This window comes from Cydia amplana, chromosome 26 (assembly GCF_948474715.1).
Source record: "Cydia amplana chromosome 26, ilCydAmpl1.1, whole genome shotgun sequence".
Taxonomy (NCBI): Eukaryota; Metazoa; Arthropoda; class Insecta; order Lepidoptera; family Tortricidae; genus Cydia; species Cydia amplana.
This window is the reverse complement of record NC_086094.1, coordinates 5421708-5445821: the sequence shown is the minus strand read 5'-3', so window position 1 is coordinate 5445821 and position 24114 is coordinate 5421708. Positions and strand designations below refer to the sequence as shown.

At 45.0% G+C, this 24114-nt stretch overlaps 1 protein-coding gene across 1 annotated transcript; it reads left to right on the top strand.

The window, feature by feature from the left end:
* The first annotated feature begins 388 nt into the window (after positions 1 to 388).
* Positions 389 to 23346, top strand: LOC134660072 (serine/arginine repetitive matrix protein 1-like). Its single transcript, XM_063515772.1, has 20 exons — positions 389 to 695; positions 7240 to 7363; positions 7851 to 8018; positions 8564 to 8685; positions 10369 to 10444; positions 11484 to 11652; positions 14475 to 14597; positions 15000 to 15161; positions 15476 to 15766; positions 15805 to 16194; positions 16235 to 16510; positions 16653 to 16721; positions 16871 to 16939; positions 17086 to 17364; positions 17508 to 17681; positions 17717 to 17893; positions 18048 to 18218; positions 19329 to 19453; positions 21187 to 21781; positions 22826 to 23346. Exons 1-20 carry the CDS (start codon positions 629 to 631, stop codon positions 23327 to 23329), a joined length of 4131 nt encoding a protein of 1376 aa, XP_063371842.1. The 5' UTR covers positions 389 to 628; the 3' UTR covers positions 23330 to 23346.
* The last annotated feature ends 768 nt before the right edge of the window (positions 23347 to 24114 follow it).

Here is a 24114-nt window from a genome sequence, read left to right as displayed (position 1 = left end):
TATCGTTTTAAATATAGCTGGTCAACCAAATCTTGTCAGTAAAAAAAGGCGCGAAATTCAAATTTTCTATGGGACGATATCCCTTCGCACCTACATTTTTCAAATTTGCCGCCTTTTTCTACTGTCAAGATCTGGTTGACCAAGTATAAGTAATCATATTATACTTGGTCAACCAATATATTTGAACAATTTATTTTAAATATATTTGACAAAGTACATAATTCAATTATATTTTTCTAAATAAGGTAGATAGCCTTCAAATAAAAGTGAATAAAAAAACATTTATTCACTTTTTACTACGTTTAAAATCACGTTTAAAATGCAACCGGTTTTTTTTATTTTCATCTTGTTTCATCTTCATCCCAACCCTATGTGTCAAAGTGGCATCACGGAGTTTGACATTTGATTCGGAGTTTGCGTCCGACCGTCGAAAACGAAAACCAAAATCATTCATTTTCGGGTTCTCAGGAAAGCCAATCGCGTAATTGGAATCGTTCCAACATTTGTTTACGTTTGCTGCTATTAATCAGCACTTCGGCTTAGCCGGATATTCCTTTGTTCTCGCCTGTGTTTTACTTTCGTGTACTCGAGTGATTCTTTGCATGAATATACGTTTTGATTGTTAATAATGGGCTCTCTGCAAGCTGAAAGTGAAGAAAAGCAAGAGATGGACGACAGCGGCTGCATACAGGACGGTAAGTTGGTAAAATAATGTTTTCATCAATTATCCATCCATTGTTTTTGTGTGTTTATATGCTTTGGAAGCAACAAATTAAGATACGTTGGCCGTGACTTCGCGTTGATATAAACAGTGTTATTTTGATTTATTTCATGGTTTCCGGTTTGTAATCTAGGGTTAAAGGTGTACAAAAAATCTTAATTCCTTTGATTATCTGATTTCTTTTAACAATTTTTTAGAATAATTTAACTGAAAAAGGAAATTGTCCTTATAGTAGTCAAACTGTGTAGCAATTTTTTGATCAGTTTGCTTTTTGTAGCAGTTATTATCGGTACTGTTATATTTAACCAAGTTAACATAACTGAATTGCAATTATAAAACCTAAAGCACATTTTTACAGAGTCAACGTTTGCGAGTTGCTTATCTTTACAGAAAATAATGAAAACTTCTGAGTATCTATCTAGTTTTATTTACCAAAGCTTTTTTTGGGCATAGTTTTACTTGATACACAAGTATCTATCTAGATCAGGGCTCTCCGAACCCCGGCCCGCGGCCCAAATGGCCGGCGACGCGTTCCAATCCGGCCCGCCGACACCCAAAACGTCCGGCCCGCGGGAGCCAGGCGCCAATGGTGACCCGCGCGAAAGTTTCTGAGGCGTAATATGACAGCTATGGCGAAAATTGCAAAAATTCATTATATATTCTTTAAATTAATTTGACTATAACACATTCGGTGCCAGCGCGAGCTACGCGCTACAAGCGAAAATCCGAATCTAGTGAAAAGCAACTACGAACCGAGAACCTGCCTAATGGGTCGCTGGCAGTGAATGTGTTAACTGTAAAATTCAATAATAAAAAACAATAATAATTGTAGCAATAATCCTACTGTGTTGCCAATGCTGCCATGCCAAATTAATAGCTAAATAAATAAATAATAAATAAATATTAGGGCAGCTTGTGGCGAGCTGTTGGGGAGTAACGACCCCACGGACCCGAGTGCTCCAGAGAGTCGGTCAGGGTCTCCGTCTCCAGCGTGTCTTCGTCGTCGGTCGGAGTGGAACCTCAAGGGGACCCGCAGGACTCTCGGCTCTGGCTTGCCTTCATTGGCCGTCCAGAGAGGAGTCGTTAGAGCTATATGCTCCAGGGGTGGAAGTGAAATTTGCGTAAGCGCGAGTTGGCACAGTGGCTGTTTAAGTCACTGGGTAGAAAGCGGTGTACACCTCTCGACACCCCTGAGCCGCTCACACCGATGTTGCCCCTGGTCGTCTTCGCGACGGCAGTTTCAGGGGCCCATCTAGTGCGCGGCAAGTCACCACCTGCCTCGATAACTTGTGTAAACCTTGTTATGGCAGGTGTCCGTAAGTCTTTGCAATAGCCCAGTCTCATAGTCCAACCAAACTTCAATCCATAGACCGGTATTCTGTTCACTTTTTTGTACAATAGTCCCAATGCCTGCTGAGACCGGTTCATGGGTGTCTATTGTTGCACCTGTAAACGGGTCCCAGCAGTCGTTCTACATGACATTAAAACTCTCCAAAGGGCCTCTACGTGTTGGATCTATATCCCCACGCAAGCCTATCAAAAGACCGGGATTTATAGGCCCGTGATCCCAAAAAAGGAGATACAAATAATAAATATTAATGGACATCTTTTTTACACAAATTGACTAAGCCCCACGGTAAGCTCAAGAAGGCTTGTGTTGTGGGTACTCAGACAACGATAGATATAATATACAAATACTTAAATACATAGAAAACAACCACGACTCAGGAACAAATATCTGCGCTCATCACACAAATAATTGCCCTTACTGGGATTCGGTACCAGGACCGCGGCTTCACAGCCAGGGTCACTAGGCTAGACCGGTCGTCACACAGCTAAATACACTACAGAAGCCTTCGATCAACACGGAAGGGATGCGGCATTCACTCCCCTCTGCCTAGGTATGTACAAGATCAACTGATCTAGCGCGGGTAATAAAACTAGTTGCGCTCGGATTTTAAACTAGACCGAGTCCAGACGCGCCAGTGAACACAGCAGCAGAAAAAATGCCTAATTGCTCGGTTTTTTTGTTGTAAAAAGAGGTCGGGGACATCAAATTTACAAAGAGAAGGTGTTACATTTCACATGTAATATTTTTTTTACATGTCATACGTTTAATTACATTTAAACACAATTATTATCAGTTTCATGTAATTGCTGGATTTATCGATTTTCCTCGCCCAGTACAAATTGCGGATCGGTCGAGCGACAAATCCGATTTCTCATCTCTCAGAAAACGATAAAATTCTTTGACGAAAATGTGTTAGTGTGCGTGTTGTGACACTTGTGACTCGTCCGTACACAAAAACAGATCGAGGTGTGCAAGATTTGTCTGTGTAGGGTGTCATTTTCTATGTATTTGTGTCGTCATTACAGATTAAATTTTGTATGTAAGTGTGTGAGAAGTGCGACTGTGTGCACGCGAAAAATGGCAGAATGATTTGAATGTCAAGATATCGCTTGGGCCTATCCCTTCCGTGCCGGAAGCCCGTGTTGATCGAAGGTTGAGGATTGCGACCTGTAGAGAACATCCGGACATACGAAAGCGTTTTTGCCCAAGCTGAAACGGAAACGGAAAACTTCGCTAACGCTCGGTCAATTAAACTGCTGTGGTATACATGTAGGGTAACGATTAGAGATGCCCCGAATAGTGGTTTTGGCCGAATACCGAATATTCGGCATGAGAGGCGAACATTGTGAGTCACAATTATTATGAAAACTGTTCGCCAACAAAGCGCAACGTTTGCTAAGATATATTTTTTGTAAAACAGAACTAATGAATGTAGTTAGAGTCAATCAAATCAGACCCATGATAAAAACAAAATATTTCATAAACAACAAATGCTTAAAAAAAGAGCCTTCCTATTTAACAACTTTCCAATAATACTTTTTAAATATTAAATATACCTAATTTTTGGTATATTTTTTGTGTAATTTTTCTTTTTAGTTAGCGGCAACAGATATTCGGTATTCGGCCGAATAGTAGGCAACATTCGGCCGAATACCGAATATTCGGCAAAGTGGCCGAATAGGCCGAATACCGAATAGTTGCCGAATATTCGTGGCATCTCTAGTTGTAACGTACATTCACAAATATTAGACAAGGAACCTATGAAAGTAAACCCTAAATAAACTCGACAAAGAATACCCGTAACTGTGCACTTTAAACCCAGTTGTTGTAGTTGTCCATACACACATGTCTACGCATCAATGAGCACAAATGCCCCGATAGGTAACCTAGGTTACACGCCGGAGCTACATCGATCGAGCGTCCAGTGTCCAGCCCAGGCAACTAGGTTCCATTTCAATTTGCATACGTACATATCGGTTCACAAATATCTGAACACAGCCTCTATTATCAAGTTAAAGTTCAGATATTATTGAGCACCATGCCCGTTCCGATATATCTGATGTCTGTACCAACCTCTACACTGTTAAGAGCCCATCAACGTGCACACTAGCGCTACTGCTAAATAATCGTGATTACGAAAGGTAATCACGATTATTTAGCAGTGGCGCTAGTGTGCAATATTGTCGTTGTTATATTGCGTTTTTATACGTTTTAATCGAGGGCAAATGCCGTTAAAATATTCACATGGAGACTACTTTACAACCAGTTTGACACTGACATATTCGCTAGCGTGTGCGTAACTTACTTTCTATGCATTTCGCTCGTACTCGCATATTAGCGCGAGCGAGATGTATAGAAAGTAAGTTACGCACTACGCAGATGTTAGCGAATATGTCAGTTTGACACTGCTAAGAGTGCTAACGCGCTGGCCACGACATTGCGCGACTGGCTTAGGCTAAGGCGACAACCATATATTGGAGCGAGACACAGCGATCGGACCTTTCGTTCACACCTATGGTTTTCGCCTTAGCCGAAGCCAGTCGCGCAATGTCGTGGCCAGGCCGTTAGGCAGTCGTTTTAAGGAAGGATTACGATAGTTTTAACAATTACAAAACAAACATTTCAATAAAATGCGAGTTTTTATTAGGTATATGTATGTATACGGATTTTGTTCAACAGTCTGTCCATACGCTCGAAGTCGTTGGTGTCAGTCGCGGTAAAAGGGTCGCGGACCGTGCATATATACTTTTTGCTTTGTTGCACACATTTCAGTACCTATGTCAAAGCTTTGGCATGTTGCTTTCGATCCGCAAGGGAGCAAATAATGGATATGTGCGAAATACATGTAGGGGGTAAACACAGTCGGCAGCGAACCCCCATGACATGGCACCACCATCTTGTAAAATTTCCAAAAACTAAATCGATAACGAAATTTTCACGAGAATCTGTTGAGAAAAGCGACCTGTAGAGAAGAATATTCGGACATACGAAAGAAATATTGCCCATCCTAAAACGAAGACATTTGCTATCGCTCGGTCAAAAAATATATTTCCGGTAAATAACGCTTGCGACAGTCATTTTCAGTTTGGAAGGCGATACAAATTGACCCAATGAGATGTTTTTAGAGATGATACGGGAGTGACGACCGCGAGTCCTTGTCATGATGAGTCAATGTGAAGTATCTTTAGGATTCCAGAATCGTGACTGGTTGATGTATTTATATACCTAACTAGGGAACAAATCAAATTATATTCTTAAACTAGCGATCCGCCTTCGGGTTAACAAATTATACATAAACCTTCCTCTTGAATCACTCTATTTAAAAAAACCGCATCAAAATCCGTTGCGTAGTTTTAAAGATCTAAGCATACATACAGACAGACAGACATCGGAAAGCGACTTTGTTTTATACTATGTAGTGATGTTCTAATCTAACTAAGGGATTATCGATTAATCAAGTTATATTTTTTGGCCAAATTTTATCTAAAGGGCCCCACAGATTACCAGTTCCGCGGATGATATCAACCTGTCAGTTAAACGCAAAAGGTGACAGTTCCGAACAATTGACAGGCCGATATTGTCCGGTGAACTGGTAATCTGTGGGCCCTTAAATCACTTCAGCGGTTTAGCCCCCATTCGCACGGCAGCTTTTTCAACGCGCGTATGGTGGGGCTTAAGTGTGAATCAGACGTGAAACAGACAGACAGAGAGTTACTGTCGTGTCGCATTTGTAATATTAGTAGGAATAGGATTCGTTTTCATATTACAGTACACAATTAATACCAACCTCCCGACATTACTTATGTCTATTTCTCTATGGGATTTTGAACAGCGCGCCAAGCGGGACGTTCCGGGGAATTCCATACAAAATGAGACTTTACGTAAGTTACGCTATGGGGCTGTCCATAAATTACGTCATCTATTTTTGACGATTTTTGACCCTCCCCCTAAAATCATCTAAAAATCATGTTTCGAATGACCCCGTTTCCTCCTACGTCTTGCTACCATCGTCCGATGTCCAGACACCCCCCCCCCCCCCCCCCTTAATTTGAAATGACGTAATTTATGAATAGCCCCTATCCAATTAAATTTGCACTAAGGGTACTGACCAATAATATCATCTTACTATAGTTTGCCTTCCCTTTCGGTCACACTTTTTGGTCGTACCACAGAATAAATAATAGTACTAAAGTACAGAAGACTCACTCTCTAACAAAACGCGTCTGTTACGATCAGCACAGATATGGCCGCTAGGTGGCGACAGCGCCACGCGCGGCTTATGGCTTTCCCCAAAATTGGGGCCGAACGGATGTACTTTTAGCTACCTGTAGCAAAGCGACGAAATCGCGGAGTGAGACACGCCTGGTCGTACTTAGTCCTCCGTAACACAATTCAATTACCTTGATGTAGGTCGCGTGAGAGGGAGACAGTGTCAGAGGGAGACGGAAGGGGTTGTTGCATGCAGCCTGTTGCATTATCGATTGGCCCGGGAGAGTTATTTATGGGACTTCGGTGTCTTGTTTATTTCGAACTTGAACCAAAGGTTGAGTACTTGCGTCACAGAGATAAAAGTACCACATCAGATATATTGGAGCGCTTAAATTGTTCAGAAATATCTAAACATGTACTCTAACGACTTGATAATGGGGTTCAGATATTTGTAAACACATTGGCTACTCCGATATATCCGATAACTTATGCAACGGCAATGGTAATTAAATTACTTTCCTCTAATTTGGGCAAAAACCGAACGTTCGGCCGAAACACGATTTTTATGCCGAAACCTGCCGAAACTGAAACCGAATTCTTGGTCGAACACTAGTGGAAATAATGGATGTACTGATGGCCCCTCTGCAAACAAATTTCTATCCAGGGCAGCGTGGGGGTCACTTAACTCTGCAGCTTACTGTACCTATTCATCTCATCTCGTGTTGAAGCCCGAAATATTATCTTGAAGAATGACGTTGGAAATGCCAGCTCTCTCTGTAGGCCGATTCTCTTGAAAGTAGCTGTAACCTTGTACATATTTCGCTTGAAAGCTGCCGTTGAGATTCTTTCAAGAGAATCACCCAGCAGAGAGAAATTTAAAACGAAACGTCATTCAAAGTCATTCGCGAGAAGTTAAAGGATTAATCCTTTGGATATAATTCTTTTTTTTTGTCTACAGAAACGCCACCCTCAAAGCGTTATCCCAACGGGGTCCAGGAGGTCCAACTCCTGGACCTGTCAGATGATGTCCTACTGATGATACTGCAGTACCTCACGCCGAGAGACCTCAAGGCGCTCGGATAGTAAGTACTATTTATATAAGTTCAATTTATATACAGTTAGAAATCCTTTTGCCTTTCCTTCTTTTCCTCTGTTTTGTTTTTCTTTTGGATTTATGAATAAATAAATATTATAGGACATTCTTACACAGATTGCCTAAGTCCCACAGTAAGCTTAAGGAGGCTTGTGTTGCGGGTACTCAGACAACGATATATATAATATACAAATACATAAATACATAGAAAACACTCAAGACTCAGGAACAAATATCTGTGCCCATCACACAAATAAATTCCCTTACCGGGATTCGAACCCAGGACCGCGGCTTCACAGGTAGGGTCACTACCCACTAGGCCAGACCAGTCGTCAGTAATGTAGCTGTGTGTAGTTGTATCATTCACTATAGGTTTTATAGGCCAGGCCTATCCTATAGAGTTTTTGGCTCGTTATTAAGATTATACGGAGGTTTTTCGAATACCTTTGAGAAATAAAAATATTATTTTGGCGCAGCACCGGCCCCCGCCTAGGAGCGCTCATACTGGACCGGTCTCTCTGGCAGACCGTGGACGGGCGCGGGCAGCCGTGGGGCCGCGCCCGTCTGCGCTGGTACCTGGCGCGCGCGCTGCACGCCGGCACGCGCGAGCTGCTGGTCAGCGGCTACGCGAGGGAGGCGAGAGAGTGAGTAGCTAGTGTATACTGGGCCGGTTGCTATGGCAACTGTACACGTGAGGCTGCGCTGGTACCTGGCGCGCGCGCTGCACGCCGGCACGCGCGAGCTGCTGGTCAGCGGCTACGCGAGGGAGGCGAGAGAGTGAGTAGCTAGTGTATACTGGGCCGGTTGCTATGGCAACTGTACACGTGAGGCTGCGCTGGTACCTGGCGCGCGCGCTGCACGCCGGCACGCGCGAGCTGCTGGTCAGCGGCTACGCGAGGGAGGCGAGAGAGTGAGTAGCTAGTGTATACTGGGCCGGTTGCTATGGCAACTGTACACGTGAGGCTGCGCTGGTACCTGGCGCGCGCGCTGCACGCCGGCACGCGCGAGCTGCTGGTCAGCGGCTACGCGAGGGAGGCGAGAGAGTGAGTAGCTAGTGTATACTGGGCCGGTTGCTATGGCAACTGTAGCGTGGCGCGCGTCTGCGCTGGTACTGGTCACATGGTTTCGGGACAAAAAACAAGACAACGAAAAGAATTTTACCCATTTGACATAAACATGGTATTTACAGATGCCTCGGCCACGTCAACCAGACAAGAGAGGAGATAGAGGCAGCGAAAGAGAGGGGAGTTGATAAGGACAACGGGAAGGAAGAGGACAACAATAATCAGCCCGACGACCGGAGAGATACATGTACGTTTTAGCCTAATTTAGTGTCCGACTCTCGTTTCTCTTAATCGACCCTGTCGTTGGTGATGAAATAATCATAAATAAATAAAGTTGGTATGTTCCCATTTCGAGTAGAATGTGTCCAAGTCGTCCCGCCATCTCCTTATCGGTCTGACTGCACCCTGACCTTTTTTTTTAAAGAGGGGAAACGCTTTACGCCTACCACCCGGCGCGGGGACGGGCCGGGATGGTTATGTGGGACTCCCTGTTGTGGGCTAATGACCCCAGGTTTACCTACTAAACCCTTCTGTTGCCGCCTCGCTGCTATACGGCGAGGTCCCAGGAACGCCGAAGTACTCTTCCGCAACCTCGCCAGCGGCCGTCCGGACTCGGACTAGGGTTGCCAGATCGAAAGGCGCTATTATCGGGAAAATATATAAATTTTTCGGGATTTTGGGACTTAAGTCGGGAAAAAAAAACATTCAAATTAAAGTTATTGTATTAAAAACAACGATATTTTACATTGTTGGCACTACGTCAGCTGCTCTGCCTGACGCGCTCGACGCGGGTCTCTCGCTCGCTCGACGACAGTTCGGAACTTGAAATTATTGTTTTATAACATGAAGCTGTTTTTCGGGACATTTTTCACTTCGTCGGGAATCGGGAATACATGCTAAATATCGGGAGAATCCCGCCAAATCCCGACCATCTGGCAACCCTAACTCGTACCCGACTCTTGGGGAAATCACCCCTTCACCTCAGTGGGCGCGTTGGCTACACATCGCGCCTTTGTGTAGGCGACAGACGTCCCAAGGCCTGCCACCAACAAGTGCCATAGTATGTTCTACAACATAAAAAATTATGTTCAATATTAAACTGATCGTACTTTAAATTTTTCTTGCACCTATTACTGCTTGCTCTCTGTTTGGCCCGAGGGTTAACTGGTAGAGAATGCCTTCAGGCATTAAGTTCGCCTTTTGTACATTTTTTACTGTGCAATAAAGTTAAAAAAAAAAAGTGCCCTTATGGGGGCGGCTTAACAGGCGGTCGTATGCCAACCGCCGCCGCCCTACGCGATTAACGCGATTGCGGTGCATTGGCTGAGAGGCCGGATCTACCTCCCTGCCACGCTCCGCTGCCTTCTTCTGCACCATCACGTCCTCGCAGAAGGGGGCCGCACCAACTATGGTGTTCCGTGGGACCCATTCAGTAACCATTCTGGCCCACATGACATGTGACACTGTAGGTCCGCGGTCTTGACGCCTACATCTACAAGTCGAGTTCTGGAACGTAGGAAAAAAATACATAGAGTGCTCACTCCATACATCAGTTTTGGTACCAAAAAGACTATTATTTTCGTAGTCGACATCTAGCATCGAGTAGCGGAATTATCAGTACTGCTACTTGATGTCTAGTGAGTCGCGACTCACGAAATTGTATTAAACAACAATTTACAATACAACTAATATTAAAGCAGAAGGAGTTAAAAATAGAGTTCCGGCTAATTCGGTTATATTATTTGCTGAAAACAGTTGGGCATTAGACTTTTGGGTCGGTGCAACATCTATTGTCAAGTAGCGGTACTGATAATTCCTCTACTCGATGCTAGATGTCGACTGTGAAATTAATAGTCTTTTTGGTACCAAAACTGATGTATGGAATGAGCACTCTATGTATTTGTTTCTCTATGGTTGTGTCTATTTTTAGTTGCAGCACAGCGGGTCATAGAGGTCCCGTCGTTAGGTCCCAACGCGCAGCTGTACATAGACGACGAGAGATCAGAGTAAGACTTAGTTTTTTTTTAATTTTAAGTGGAGTCCAGACGAGACAATTTTTCGCCACTCTGATGAAATTGTCCGATCAATTCAGGACGTGCGGACGCAAACATCAATTTGATTCCCCGATGCGGACACAAAAATGCCAATTTTCGAAGTTAGTATCTATGGAATGCAAATTGGTCATTAAATTGTGTACGTGTGGACGCTAGATGAGATTGGCGCCTATTATTTTCCTGATCAAATCGGTCGATTTGCCCAGCTCGTCTGGACTCTACATTACGTACCGCTACTAGTACCCTGGCTCTTCCTTCCCCTTTGCTTTTATTTTAACTATATTTGTTAGTACCCTATCACTAGCCATGTATAGAAATATTACGGGGTCCCTTTGTTTCGCACAAAGTTTTAAGTCATAATGTATTGTTTGTCATATTATCATTACTTATAAAACTGAAACCGTTAAATTTTCAGGATTTTCGTAAGGTTATCCATTAGATAGGTTAGGTTAGGTTTGTTTTATAGCAATCTTGAAAAGTGACGCGTTTCTGAACCGAATGAATTATGACTAACGAAAATTCAAGCAAACAATACATTTTTATTTATTTATTGGGAAACAAACAGCTGACAATCTTACACAATATGAATTAATATGAATAAAACACAAGCCAAAACAGTTGTTATGACTTAAAAATTTAGATTTCGGGTTCGTTTTTCAAAAAGTGTTTCTCGAGACGGCTCATTCTGTGTGACTTAATAATTTGTGTAATCGACTCACAGACAAGACATCCTCTAGACTGAGCTAGACTGACCACTATATACGGTAGTTTTACTCCATCTTCCAGTCAAAGTGTCAGAATCCCGTGCCGTGATTGGTCCGTGTCTTTGAACGGACCAATCACGGCACGGGACTCGCTCACCTCGTCCCCCGCACCCCCGTATTTTTGGCAGCATCGGTTTCATGAAATAATTGCTCTAAACTCCGTCTAGAGGATTCCTAGTCTATGAGTCGTATGCACACGAGATCTTCCATGATATTTTTTTTTTCAGTTCGCCAGAAGCGTTCGCCTGGCCGCGTCCATCGGACCCAATAATCTCGGATAGCACGTGCCCGGGACCTCAGTTCACTCTGGCACCGTCCACGTTCAGGCAGCTGACCGACACGTGCCCGACGCTCACATCCCTCGCGCTAGAGTACTGCAACATCAACTGTAACTGTGTGAGTGTCCATACCATAGAGAAAAAAATACATAGAGTGCTCACTCCATACATCAGTTTTAGTACCAAAAAGACTATTAGCATCTAGCATCGAGTATCAACTACTAGGACAGTGTCCAACGTTAGGACATTTACGTGAAAACTAGTTGCAGTAGGTGATATAACTTTTCTTAGGTATAGATAATGATTAGTACGGGTTATTTGGAGTCTCGGTGTATAAAAATTGTATTTGTTTTTATATACACATATAAAACCGTTATAATATAATGAATGTATTAAACCAAAACATAGAGAAATATAGTAAGACAAGAGTGCTCACTCCATACATCAGTTAGACTATTAATTTCAGTGTCTGCATCTAGCATCAAGTAGCGGAACTATCAGTACTGCTACTTGACAATAGATGTAGCTCCGACCGGAAAGTCTTATCTCAACAGCATAAGACTTTCCGGTCGGTGCTACATCTATTGTCAAGTAGCAGTACTGCTAGTTCCGCTACTCGATGCTAGATGCTAATAGTCTTTTTGGTACTAAAACTGATGTATGGAGTGAGCAATCTATGTATTTTTTTCTCTATGCTATTACTAAGACTCCGCTGTCCGTCCGTCCGTCTGTCACCAGGCTGTATCTCACGAACCGTGATAGCTAGACAGTTGAAATTTTCACAGATGATGTATTTCTGTTGCCGCTATAACAACAAATATTAAAAACAGAATAAAATAAAGATTTAAGTGGGGCTCCCATACAACAAACGTGATTTTTGACCGAAGTTAAGCAACGTCGGGCGGGGTCAGTACTTGGATGGGTGACCGTTTTTTTGCTCTATTTTTTTGTTGATGGTGAGGAACCCTCCGTGCGCGAGTCCGACTCGCACTTGGCCGGTTTTTTTTTTACCAAAACGCGATTTATTTCGTAGTCGATATCTAACGTCAAGTAGCGAACATTATACAGTTCCGCTAGTTGACAATAGATGTCGCGGCAAACAAAAACGCTAGACAGTTTTTGGCTAATATTATAACCAGATTAACCGGACCTTTATTTTCAACTCCTTCTGCTTATAATATTAGTTGTAAATTGTTTTAGTAGTACATTTTTCGTCAGTAGCGAAACTTATGCCATCTGGTGTCAAGTAGCGGTACTGATAGTTCCACTACTTGACGTTAGATGTCGACTACGAAATAACTAGCGTTTTCGTAAGAAAACTGATGTATGGAGTTACCACTCTTTGTTTACTTATATTTCTCTATGTAGTACATCGCCACCCTTTGACCGCCAAAGACGTGAGTTGACGCGCGCGCCTACAGGCCAATGAAATGAAATGAAATCGTTTATTTCAGGCAACTAGTGGCCCATACATACCTTAAAACTAGCATACATATTATAAAAATATAACTAAACACTAAAAAACACATTATGATTGCGATGCATTACGCAACCCCGCGGTGTCAGGGAACCGGCCGCGGAACCGCCGAAACTTGACACCCTTCGGCCAAAACTCCTCCTTGGTGAAGGAATTAAAATTCGCATTGTGTCGAGATTCCAACTTCGCGACCCTCAGGATGAATCCGGTTTTTTCTTTCACATACTTTACGATATCATCGACCTTCGTAAGGTAATATCAACCTTCGTGCATTCCGACAAGGTTCACTATGACGCGACGCGCACGATAGGCGTGGCGATCAAAGGTTCACTAAATGTAGACCTCATGGTCAACTCTAGTAGTATAGCCATGCAGTCCAGACCAATGGTCAAGCAAATCTCGTAAAAAAATGCGCGAAATTCAATTTGTCTATGGGACGATGTCCCTTCGCGCCCAATTTAAAAAATGTATTTTTAAATTGGCCGCCTTTTTCTACTGACAAGCTCTGCTTGACCAGCTATACATAACAAAGTGCCTAATTTAAATCCTAAAGCTTCTACGATCCTAAAAAAAAGCCAAAATTCTGTTTTTAGTTTCAGCTTGGCAAGTTAGTAGCTAATCTTCCATCACCCTCATTACATCGGACCCTCTCTTTCTAAATTGCACCATCCTTTAAGTGTCTTTAAAGTAGATCAGTTAAGTCTGTTACTGGATAATGTTGACAAGCCAGTTCAAAATTCAACTGTATTTCTTCATACAAACGGTTTAATTTAAAGTGTGCAAAATATCAGAAGTGGGATTTTACTTTTTTAGAGTCGGAGTTTTAGATTATCCAGCACATGGGTCAATCAACTATTTCTTGTTGTTATTCTGTCCTATCAGCGAGGAGACAATAGTAGCATAGATTGTTAGAAGAACTGCTGTAACATGTTCTACTAACATGCTCAGTAGATGTCCCATTATGGAAAGGTCTTATAACTACCATAAAATGCAAGTTTGGTTCATTTGAATACGAAAAACCTAGAATTTTAAGAGTGACTCACGAGACCGTAACCATAGCAACGTGTGACAAGAAAGAGTTGATTAACCCAATTAGAATAATGTTTAAAGGACTTATATCTTTAAACGAGCAATTCTTGTATATGTATTTATATATTTCAGTGATCTCGGAAACGGCTCTAAGGATTTCGATGAAATTTGCTATATGGGGGTTTTCGGGGACGAACAATCGAACATTTTTGTGTTTTTATATGTTTTCTTATCAAAGCTCGGTCTCCCAGATATTATTCCTTATTGCTATTTTCTCTCTGTATTGTTTTTTTTTATTGAGGTCTTCAATAAAGAGTAAGGTGTATCCGTAGTTCAGAAAGGAAAAATCACAAAAAAAAAATCTTTAAATTTATTAAAAAATAAATATAAATCTAGGATACTAGGTTTAAATGATCACCAAAATGTTGTTTCAGACTAGCATCAGCATGTTTCCACCCACCCTCAAGAAGCTGTCACTACGCGGCTCCAAGTGTTTCAACCTGCCCCTGGATCGATCCTTCTTATTTAAGATACAGGATTCGCTGCCCGATTTGGAAGTAAGCTTTCATTATTCCAGTAGTGTTTTTACCCAATGACAAATATTTTTCACTAGCGACCCGCCCCGGCTTCGCACGGGTTAACAAATTATACATAAACATTCCTCTTGAAATAACAGGCTGTCTTATCGCTAAAGAGTCCTTTGGGCAAAAAAAAACCAATTAGTGTGAGTAGGTGATGATTTAAGGTGTATTCGGGTAATTCCTAAAATAAACTGACAGGATAGGATTCTGGATGATTTTCGGATAACCGACCTCGGGTTTGACACGAAATCACCCAAATCATTTCAATGAATAACAGTATATATTGTATCTGGAATAGGTATTCTTGCCTCGTATCGTTAACCGTCCTCGCTTCACTCGTCCGTCTAACTTCATTCTTTTAATATATTTTTTTTTCAGTCGTTGGACGTGAGCGAATGTGAGTGGATGGAGCCAGCCACATTACTGCCCCTGAGCAAGCTTCCCATACTGAAACACCTTTACGCTCGGGATTGCCTGCGGCTGACCGAGTTCGTGGCGTACGCCTCCCTAGCGACTAGATACGGGTTCACTAAACTACAGGTATTCATTTATACAGTGGAACCTCGGTAACTCAAACCTCGATAAGATGAAATCCGCGTTAACACGATATAAAATGCTATATACATATTAAAAGAAGCATCTTCTTTTCTCTGTCTTGTCTTGTCTAAATTTATGAAAACAATCGCTATCATACATATCGGAGCGTCCAAGGTGTTCAAAAATATCTGAACAAAGCCCCTATCTATTATCACGACTTTAAAATATGTTTAATTTTTTTGAGCGCCCTGGCCGCCTTGATATATCTGATGGCGACTATTTAGTGAAGGGCACCAATTATTAATGTATCGTTTCAGTCTTTGGACCTTCGCGGGTCTCCAGTTGGCGACTCGGAGGTCTCGGCGCTAGGGTGGCTCGCCACGCTGAGCCGGCTGTGGCTGTCCCCCGCGCGGGCCGCGCCCCCCCCCCCGCAGCACTCGCACCACAAGCGGGACTGCCTGCCCGCCGCGCCCACCAGCCCCCGCGACCAGTGGGAGGAGCAGGTGTGTGTGTCTCTCACTCCCCCCCCCCCCCCGCAGCACTCGCACCACAAGCGGGACTGCCTGCCCGCCGCGCCCACCAGCCCCCGCGACCAGTGGGAGGAGCAGGTGTGTGTGACTCTCTCACTCCCCCCCCCCCCCCGCAGCACTCGCACCACAAGCGGGACTGCCTGCCCGCCGCGCCCACCAGCCCCCGCGACCAGTGGGAGGAGCAGGTGTGTGTGTCTCTCACTCCCCCCCCCCCCCCGCAGCACTCGCACCACAAGCGGGACTGCCTGCCCGCCGCGCCCACCAGCCCCCGCGACCAGTGGGAGGAGCAGGTGTGTGTGACTCTCTCACTCCCCCCCCCCCCCCCGCAGCACTCGCACCACAAGCGGGACTGCCTGCCCGCCGCGCCCACCAGCCCCCGCGACCAGTGGGAGGAGCAGGTGTGTGTGACTCTCTCACTCCCCCCCCCCCCCCCGCAGCACTCGCACCACAAGCGGGACTGCCTGCCCGCCGCGCCCACCAGCCCCCGCGACCAGTGGGAGGAGCAGGTGTGTGTGACTCTCTCACTCCCCCCCCCCCCCCCCGCAGCACTCGCACCACAAGCGGGACTGCCTGCCCGCCGCGCCCACCAGCCCCCGCGACCAGTGGGAGGAGCAGGTGTGTGTGTCTCTCACTCCCCCCCCCCCCCGCAGCACTCGCACCACAAGCGGGACTGCCTGCCCGCCGCGCCCACCAGCCCCCGCGACCAGTGGGAGGAGCAGGTGTGTGTGTCTCTCTCACTCCCCCCCCCCGCAGCACTCGCACCACAAGCGGGACTGCCTGCCCGCCGCGCCCACCAGCCCCCGCGACCAGTGGGAGGAGCAGGTGTGTGTGTCTCTCTCACTCCCCCCCCCCCCCCCGCAGCACTCGCACCCCAACGGGACTGCCTGCCCGCCGCGCCCACCAGCCCCCGCGACCAGTGGGAGGAGCAGGTGTGTGTGTCTCTCACTCCCCCCCCCCCCCGCAGCACTCGCACCACAAGCGGGACTGCCTGCCCGCCGCGCCCACCAGCCCCCGCGACCAGTGGGAGGAGCAGGTGTGTGTGACTCTCTCACTCCCCCCCCCCCCCCCCCCCCCCGCAGCACTCGCACCACAAGCGGGACTGCCTGCCCGCCGCGCCCACCAGCCCCCGCGACCAGTGGGAGGAGCAGGTGTGTGTGTCTCTCTCACTCCCCCCCCCCGCAGCACTCGCACCACAAGCGGGACTGCCTGCCCGCCGCGCCCACCAGCCCCCGCGACCAGTGGGAGGAGCAGGTGTGTGTGACTCTCTCACTCCCCCCCCCCCCCCCCGCAGCACTCGCACCACAAGCGGGACTGCCTGCCCGCCGCGCCCACCAGCCCCCGCGACCAGTGGGAGGAGCAGGTGTGTGTGACTCTCTCACTCCCCCCCCCCCCCGCAGCACTCGCACCACAAGCGGGACTGCCTGCCCGCCGCGCCCACCAGCCCCCGCGACCAGTGGGAGGAGCAGGTGTGTGTGTCTCTCTCACTCCCCCCCCCCCGCAGCACTCGCACCACAAGCGGTACTGCCTGCCCGCCGCGCCCACCAGCCCCCGCGACCAGTGGGAGGAGCAGGTGTGTGTGTCTCTCTCACTCCCCCCCCCCCCCGCAGCACTCGCACCACAAGCGGGACTGCCTGCCCGCCGCGCCCACCAGCCCCCGCGACCAGTGGGAGGAGCAGGTGTGTGTGACTCTCTCACTCCCCCCCCCCCCCCCCGCAGCACTCGCACCACAAGCGGGACTGCCTGCCCGCCGCGCCCACCAGCCCCCGCGACCAGTGGGAGGAGCAGGTGTGTGTGTCTCTCTCACTCCCCCCCCCCGCAGCACTCGCACCACAAGCGGTACTGCCTGCCCGCCGCGCCCACCAGCCCCCGCGACCAGTGGGAGGAGCAGGTGTGTGTGTCTCTCTCACTCCCCCCCCCCCCGCAGCACTCGCACCACAAGCGGGACTGCCTGCCCGCCGCGCCCACCAGCCCCCGCGACCAGTGGGAGGAGCAGGTGTGTGTGTCTCTCACTCCCCCCCCCCCCCGCAGCACTCGCACCACAAGCGGGACTGCCTGCCCGCCGCGCCCACCAGCCCCCGCGACCAGTGGGAGGAGCAGGTGTGTGTGACTCTCTCACTCCCCCCCCCCCCCCCGCAGCACTCGCACCACAAGCGGGACTGCCTGCCCGCCGCGCCCACCAGCCCCCGCGACCAGTGGGAGGAGCAGGTGTGTGTGACTCTCTCACTCCCCCCCCCCCCCCCCCCCCGCAGCACTCGCACCACAAGCGGGACTGCCTGCCCGCCGCGCCCACCAGCCCCCGCGACCAGTGGGAGGAGCAGGTGTGTGTGACTCTCTCACTCCCCCCCCCCCCCCCCCGCAGCACTCGCACCACAAGCGGGACTGCCTGCCCGCCGCGCCCACCAGCCCCCGCGACCAGTGGGAGGAGCAGGTGTGTGTGTCTCTCTCACTCCCCCCCCCGCAGCACTCGCACCACAAGCGGGACTGCCTGCCCGCCGCGCCCACCAGCCCCCGCGACCAGTGGGAGGAGCAGGTGTGTGTGTCTCTCTCACTCTCGGCTGACTCGCTCAGGTGTTTACAGCATCATCAGAACACATTCGTCTGGACTGCAAACAAGTAGAAGCAGGCGTGTCTCACTCCGCGATTTCGTCGCTTTGCTACAGGTAGCTAAAAGTACATCCGTTCGGCCCCAATTTTGGGGAAAGCCATAAGCCGCGCGTGGCGCTGTCGCCACCTAGCGGCCATATCTGTGCTGATCGTAACAGACGCGTTTTGTTAGAGAGTGAGTCTTCTGTACTTAGTACTATTATTTATTCTGTGGTAGAAGTATATAGGATCAGGTGCCTAGGGTCTCCCAGACTACCTAGATAACCTACTATAACTATAACTAGAGGACAACCTGTAAACCTTGCAAGATTTCATGGAGGAGCTGGGGTGGTTAGAGTAGCGCTACCTCATTTGTCACGCAAAATAAGCACAATGGTTTTCAATTTGCGGAAAATGCCGAATAAAACTGCGTCTGTGTCACAGAAAACAAAACACAGTAGAAGCGAGACAACCTAGATTTTTTTTTTGTGATTTTTCATTTCTGAATTACGGATACACCTTACTCTTTATTGAAGACCTCAATAAAAAAAAACAATACAGAGAAAAAATAGCAATAAGGAATAATATCTGGGAAACCGAGCTTTGCTAAGAAAACATATAAAAACTCAAAAATGCGCGTTTCTCCTAGCTAGTTCGATTGTTCGTCCCCGAAAACCCCCATATAGCAAATTTCATCGAAATCCTTAGAGCCGTTTCCGAGATCCCTGAAATATTAAATACATATACAAGAATTGCTTGTTTAAAGATATAAGTCCTTTAAACATTATTCTAATTGGGTTAATCAACTCTTTCTTGTCACACGTTGCTATGGTTACGGTCTCCTGAGTCACTCTTAAAACTCTAGATTTTTCGTATTGAAATAAACCAAACTTGCATTTTATGGTAGTTATAAGACCTTTCCATGATGGGACATCTACTGAGCATGTTAGTAGAACATGTTACAGCAGTTCTTCTAACAATCTATGCTACTATTGTCTCCTCGCTGATGGGACAGAACAACAACAAGAAATAGTTGATTGACTCAATTATGTTTCAGGAACCAGAGTACTACAAGATAAAGGAACCTGACTATGACGATACGAATACTCCTGAAAAGTGTTCGGAAGAGACCAATCATACTTGGCAGGCCAAACTTAACGGAACGTCTTCGGATTTCAGTAGGTTAGTATAATTTACCATCCTGATTAAGACTTGCAACAAGAAGAAAAGACCTTAAAAATAGTTTAGTGCCTAAATTCAAAGTTGTACAACATTCGGCAAGCTACCAGGCAGTTCATCTTTTTAATAAACTGCCGATAGAGTATAAACAGATCTCCGACTGCAAAGTATTTAAGCGCAAGTTAAAGGCTTTTCTCATGGTCTAATAAAACATGGTCTTCTATTCCCAGAGTGTCACTTGCCTACGTCACAATAACATTGCCACTTTATTTCAACATAACATGTTACATGGGTACATTATATCTATGGTTAATAAGTTAAAATATTTCTTTATAATTTTATAATTTTCATTTATATGTATTTTATCTTCAATTTTACAATAACACGTCATTTTTAATTATTCGTTAGCAATATCTTCCGATTCACGAAAGAAATTTCAGACGTTCGGGTAATTCTGTTTACTACTACTGGCAACACAGGATAGCGCTGTCACATTTGACAATCCGCCATTTTGTCCCTGACCGTCATCCTTGTCGAACGCGTGTTAATTGTTATTTCCTTCTCGCTCAGTGTCAGCAGTCGCAGTGTTTTCCAAACTTTTCACGTCGTAAGCTTGGTAATTAATGTTTTGTTACGAAAATGGTTGGCTGCTCTATTCGGAACTGTAAGAGTAGGAGTGAAAAGTGCAGTATAGATTTGTTTTATTTTACTATGTTTCTACATGAATAACTTCAAATTAATGCCGTTAAAATAATTTTCACCGTTGGTTAAAATTCTCCCACATTTTAAAGTTTGAGAACCTGTAAACAGCATGATGACGTAGGCAAGTGACAGTTAGGTCATTCGCGAATTTCGGAAGAGGGTACCAGGCGGAGTATATTATTATACCATGGCTTTTCTTGTTGACAAATGTTATTATTCTATCGATGAATTTGTGAATGGATCTTTTAATTAGTATTGCAATGGTTACCAATTTTGTTATTTATTTTAATGGTTTTTTTTAATGTAAATGGCATACCTACCTATTGATCTATTGTTGACATTATTATTATTGTTGTAGAAGTATTAAATTTTATTATTATATCAATGAAATTGTGTATGACATATTTTAATGGGAATTGTATGTAACTATTTTAAGGCCTCGTTTTTGAATATGTACTTGGTAGAGATAAGATATATTTGACCCTAGTTTTTAATGTTTTTAATGTTTGTACTAATTATATGCATGTATTACTATTCGACACAATGTATATTGTTTAGAATAAAAAAAAAAATTATGAACGCATATACGTGCAATTCTAGTTGGTTGTTATGCTATTTATTTATTTTAACTTTATTGCACATTTTAAGAAAAAAGGGTACATATCACGGATCTACCAGAATGAATGAATGAATGAAGGGGAGGTAAGGGAAATAACTCTCACTCATATTTATCATACGTATTCAGTTGCCAATCAAAACTTAGGTCAAAATGTCTTTAACACATTTAGTGCTGAAAACCCGACTATCGACTATATCTACGTATTTTATGATTACGTTCGCAGGCCGGACGACCCGATAGTCGGGATCGTGGTACAGCTTTAATATATAACGAAATTTTTGTGGCCTGGCGCGGATGTCTTATTTGGCCGGGTGGCAATGAATGTGTTAAAATGTTAAATGTCTTTAATCAGCAGTGTATTTACGATATTTTTATAACATAAATAATATTTTCATCAACTATGTTTTGTCCACAGCTCATTACCAACAGTCCTCAGCTCTCCAACTATGATCATCAACGCATCACCACTTCGTCCAGGATCGACCCCAAGGTCCAACCCTCCAAGACCCCCAACAGGGTCAAATTCCCGCCACGGGACCTCCAATGACACCCCAACGATAATCGCATCTCCAATACGATCAAATGAACCAACCTCAAACTCATCGTCAAGTCCAACTATGATTATACACGCGACACCAACACGACCAGGCTCTTCCGACGATCAAAGATCAACAATATCCTGTCTATCTATGTCCCCTAATATATCGATAACTCCTCGACCAAATCTCAGTCCACCAAAAACGTGTTGCAATATCATTACTCCGTCTAGCGTATTAAAATCAAGATCTAATTCGACACCTGGACCTTCGAAAGCACAGAAACGGAAGACACGCTCGCCAAGCCCTGGGCCTTCGAAGCGGAAACGTGACGATAGCTCAAGTTCTGATGATGATGATGTTCCACTGAAGTGCCTCATTAAGCCTAATGTCAACGAAGGGGCTAGTACTTCGAAGGAACCGGAAGAAGAGAAGGAAGATGAGACAGAAGATGCAGAAGAGAATGGGCAAGAGGTTAGTACAGTAGTACAGATCATATTAAAACTTAGATTCCCGAATGTAGCTCTATGTTAGCTCATTTCAACTTCATCTGTACCTAGCTGATATTACTGATAATTGGTTTGTGTTTTTTTGCAATTATAATCGTTTTTAGTCATGTAATTTTTATTTCAAAAAGTTTATTTGCTTTAACATTGCTTTAATCAAAAATATTTTTATTAAAATAATAATACCTAATTTGAATTGCCCATTTCGTTGAAAACAATATTGCCAAAAATTTTACATCACACCATGGGTTGTCAAATGTGACAACTCCTAGTATGACGTGACGTATGTGTGACGTAATTTACGGATGACCCCCATTTCAATATTGAAAATCCTGGTCACGGCACCATATTGTAACGCATCTTGAAAATTTAAAATGTCTTTTTTCCACGTCTTGTTTTACCATAAATAAATAAATATTATAGGACATTCTTACACAAACTGACTAAGTCCCACAGTAAGCTCAAAAAGGCTTGTGTTGTGGGTACTCAGACAACGATATATATAATATACAAATACATAGAAAACACCCAAGACTCAGGAACCAATATCTGTGCCCATCACACAAATTAATGCCCTTACCGGGATTCGAACCCAGGACCGCGGCTTAACAGGCAGGGTCACTACCCACTAGGCCAGACCGGTCGTCCATAATATAAAGATATTACATTTCCCTTTTTTTTTTAACAAGCGCTGGTGGCCTAGCGGTAAGAGCGTGCGACTTGCAATCCGGAGGTCGCGGGTTCGAACCCCGGCTCGTACCAATGAGTTTTTCGGAACTTATGTACGAAATATCATTTGATATTTACCAGTCGCTTTTCGGTGAAGGAAAACATCGTGAGGAAACCGGACTAATCCCAAGGCCTAGTTTACCCTCTGGTTTGGAAGGTCAGATGGCAGTCGCTTTCGTAAAAACTGGGATTTGTTGCCAAGCGGACCCCAGGCTCCCATGAGCCGTGGCAAAATGCCGGGACAACGCGAGGAAGATGATGACATTTCCCTTTTTTTTTTCAGGATGAAGACGCCCAACCCCGCCACCACGTTCTATACGTAAACGTGGGCCAACGCCTCCACGCCGTCTATCGTCTGTCTCTAGACAACGAACACGTAGTCTCTTTCAACAGAAACGCCAACTTAAACCACTACGCAAGAAACATATTTCTATCACCGCCCGGCTCACATTTAGACGCGTCATCACTCGTCACTGACTCCGCTATTAGGAGATTTGGGAGAGCTGATGGGGAAGATATTAATTACGTTCACATAGGCCCTAATGGACCTTATCCAGGCGCTCAAGTACCCGGTGCTAGACCTGATAGGTCTTCTCTTACGCACCTAAGCGTTACTGGATTCAGGACTATTACAGACAGGAGTCTAGATCACCTAGCGACGTCAGCGCCATTGCTACGGTTTCTAGATTTGTCTGAAACTAATGTAACTGATGCTGGTGTAGCGGCTTTTAGAAGTTTAAGGCCTGATTGTGAGGTGATTTATAGTAAGTATGTGAAGAAAGATTGAATCTAGTATTAGCTGGTAGGTTAGGTAGCGAAATAGACGATACAGATACCCTAGTTACTAGTGTCGTAAGTTAAACTTTTCCACGCCGTGTCAAACACAAAAGCTGTCACTCAGACGCCACATCATTGAAGTGTCAAAACTGAAGTTGAACTTTATGTATATGCACGTAGGTTGATGTTGCTCTGTGGTCTGTGACCGATTAATCGTTCTTTGGTGTTGAACTTATGTTGCGGATATATTGGTCATTGGCGTCCAAAAGGTTAAGCCTTGCTCAATTCTTGAAGATTGCAATACTAACTATACTACTAGCCTTGTAATGTATATGCACAAAGAAAATCTTTTTATTTCAAAACGAAATATGAAACCTACTCTGATATAAAAAATTATATATTTAAAACGGAAATGTAATCATACGAGTTATTATAAAATATATTTGGAAACTGTTATGTGACAAACAGGATAATTTGCATATAAAAAAATGTACCTACATAATTTATGATATTGGATTTATTTCAGTAACTTATTATATCGAATACTCTTTGGTAAACAAAGACATTGGATAAAGTAAGGATGCTAAGCACAAAGAATTTAGTTCACTGACCCGACATTTCCTATCTCTATCGCACACGTAGGTAATTATATCGCTGTCCCGCCGATGATGCCGGCGGTCAATGCCATCGTGCGAGCGACACAGCGATAAAATTATACGCGTGCGATAGAGATAGAAACAGGGGAGCCAACGGACTAAATTCTTCGTGTTTAATGTTAAGTCAGGCGTGTCTCAC

Excerpts from the sequence above, each read along its gene's own strand:
- LOC134660072 (XM_063515772.1), top strand. The coding sequence starts at position 629 with ATGGGCTCTCTGCAAGCTGAAAGTGAAGAAAAGCAAGAGATGGACGAC. Across the intron at positions 696-7,239 it reads CAGCGGCTGCATACAGGACG|AAACGCCACCCTCAAAGCGT; the intron begins GTAAGTTGGTAA and ends TTTTGTCTACAG. Across the intron at positions 21,782-22,825 it reads CAGAAGAGAATGGGCAAGAG|GATGAAGACGCCCAACCCCG; the intron begins GTTAGTACAGTA and ends TTTTTTTTTCAG.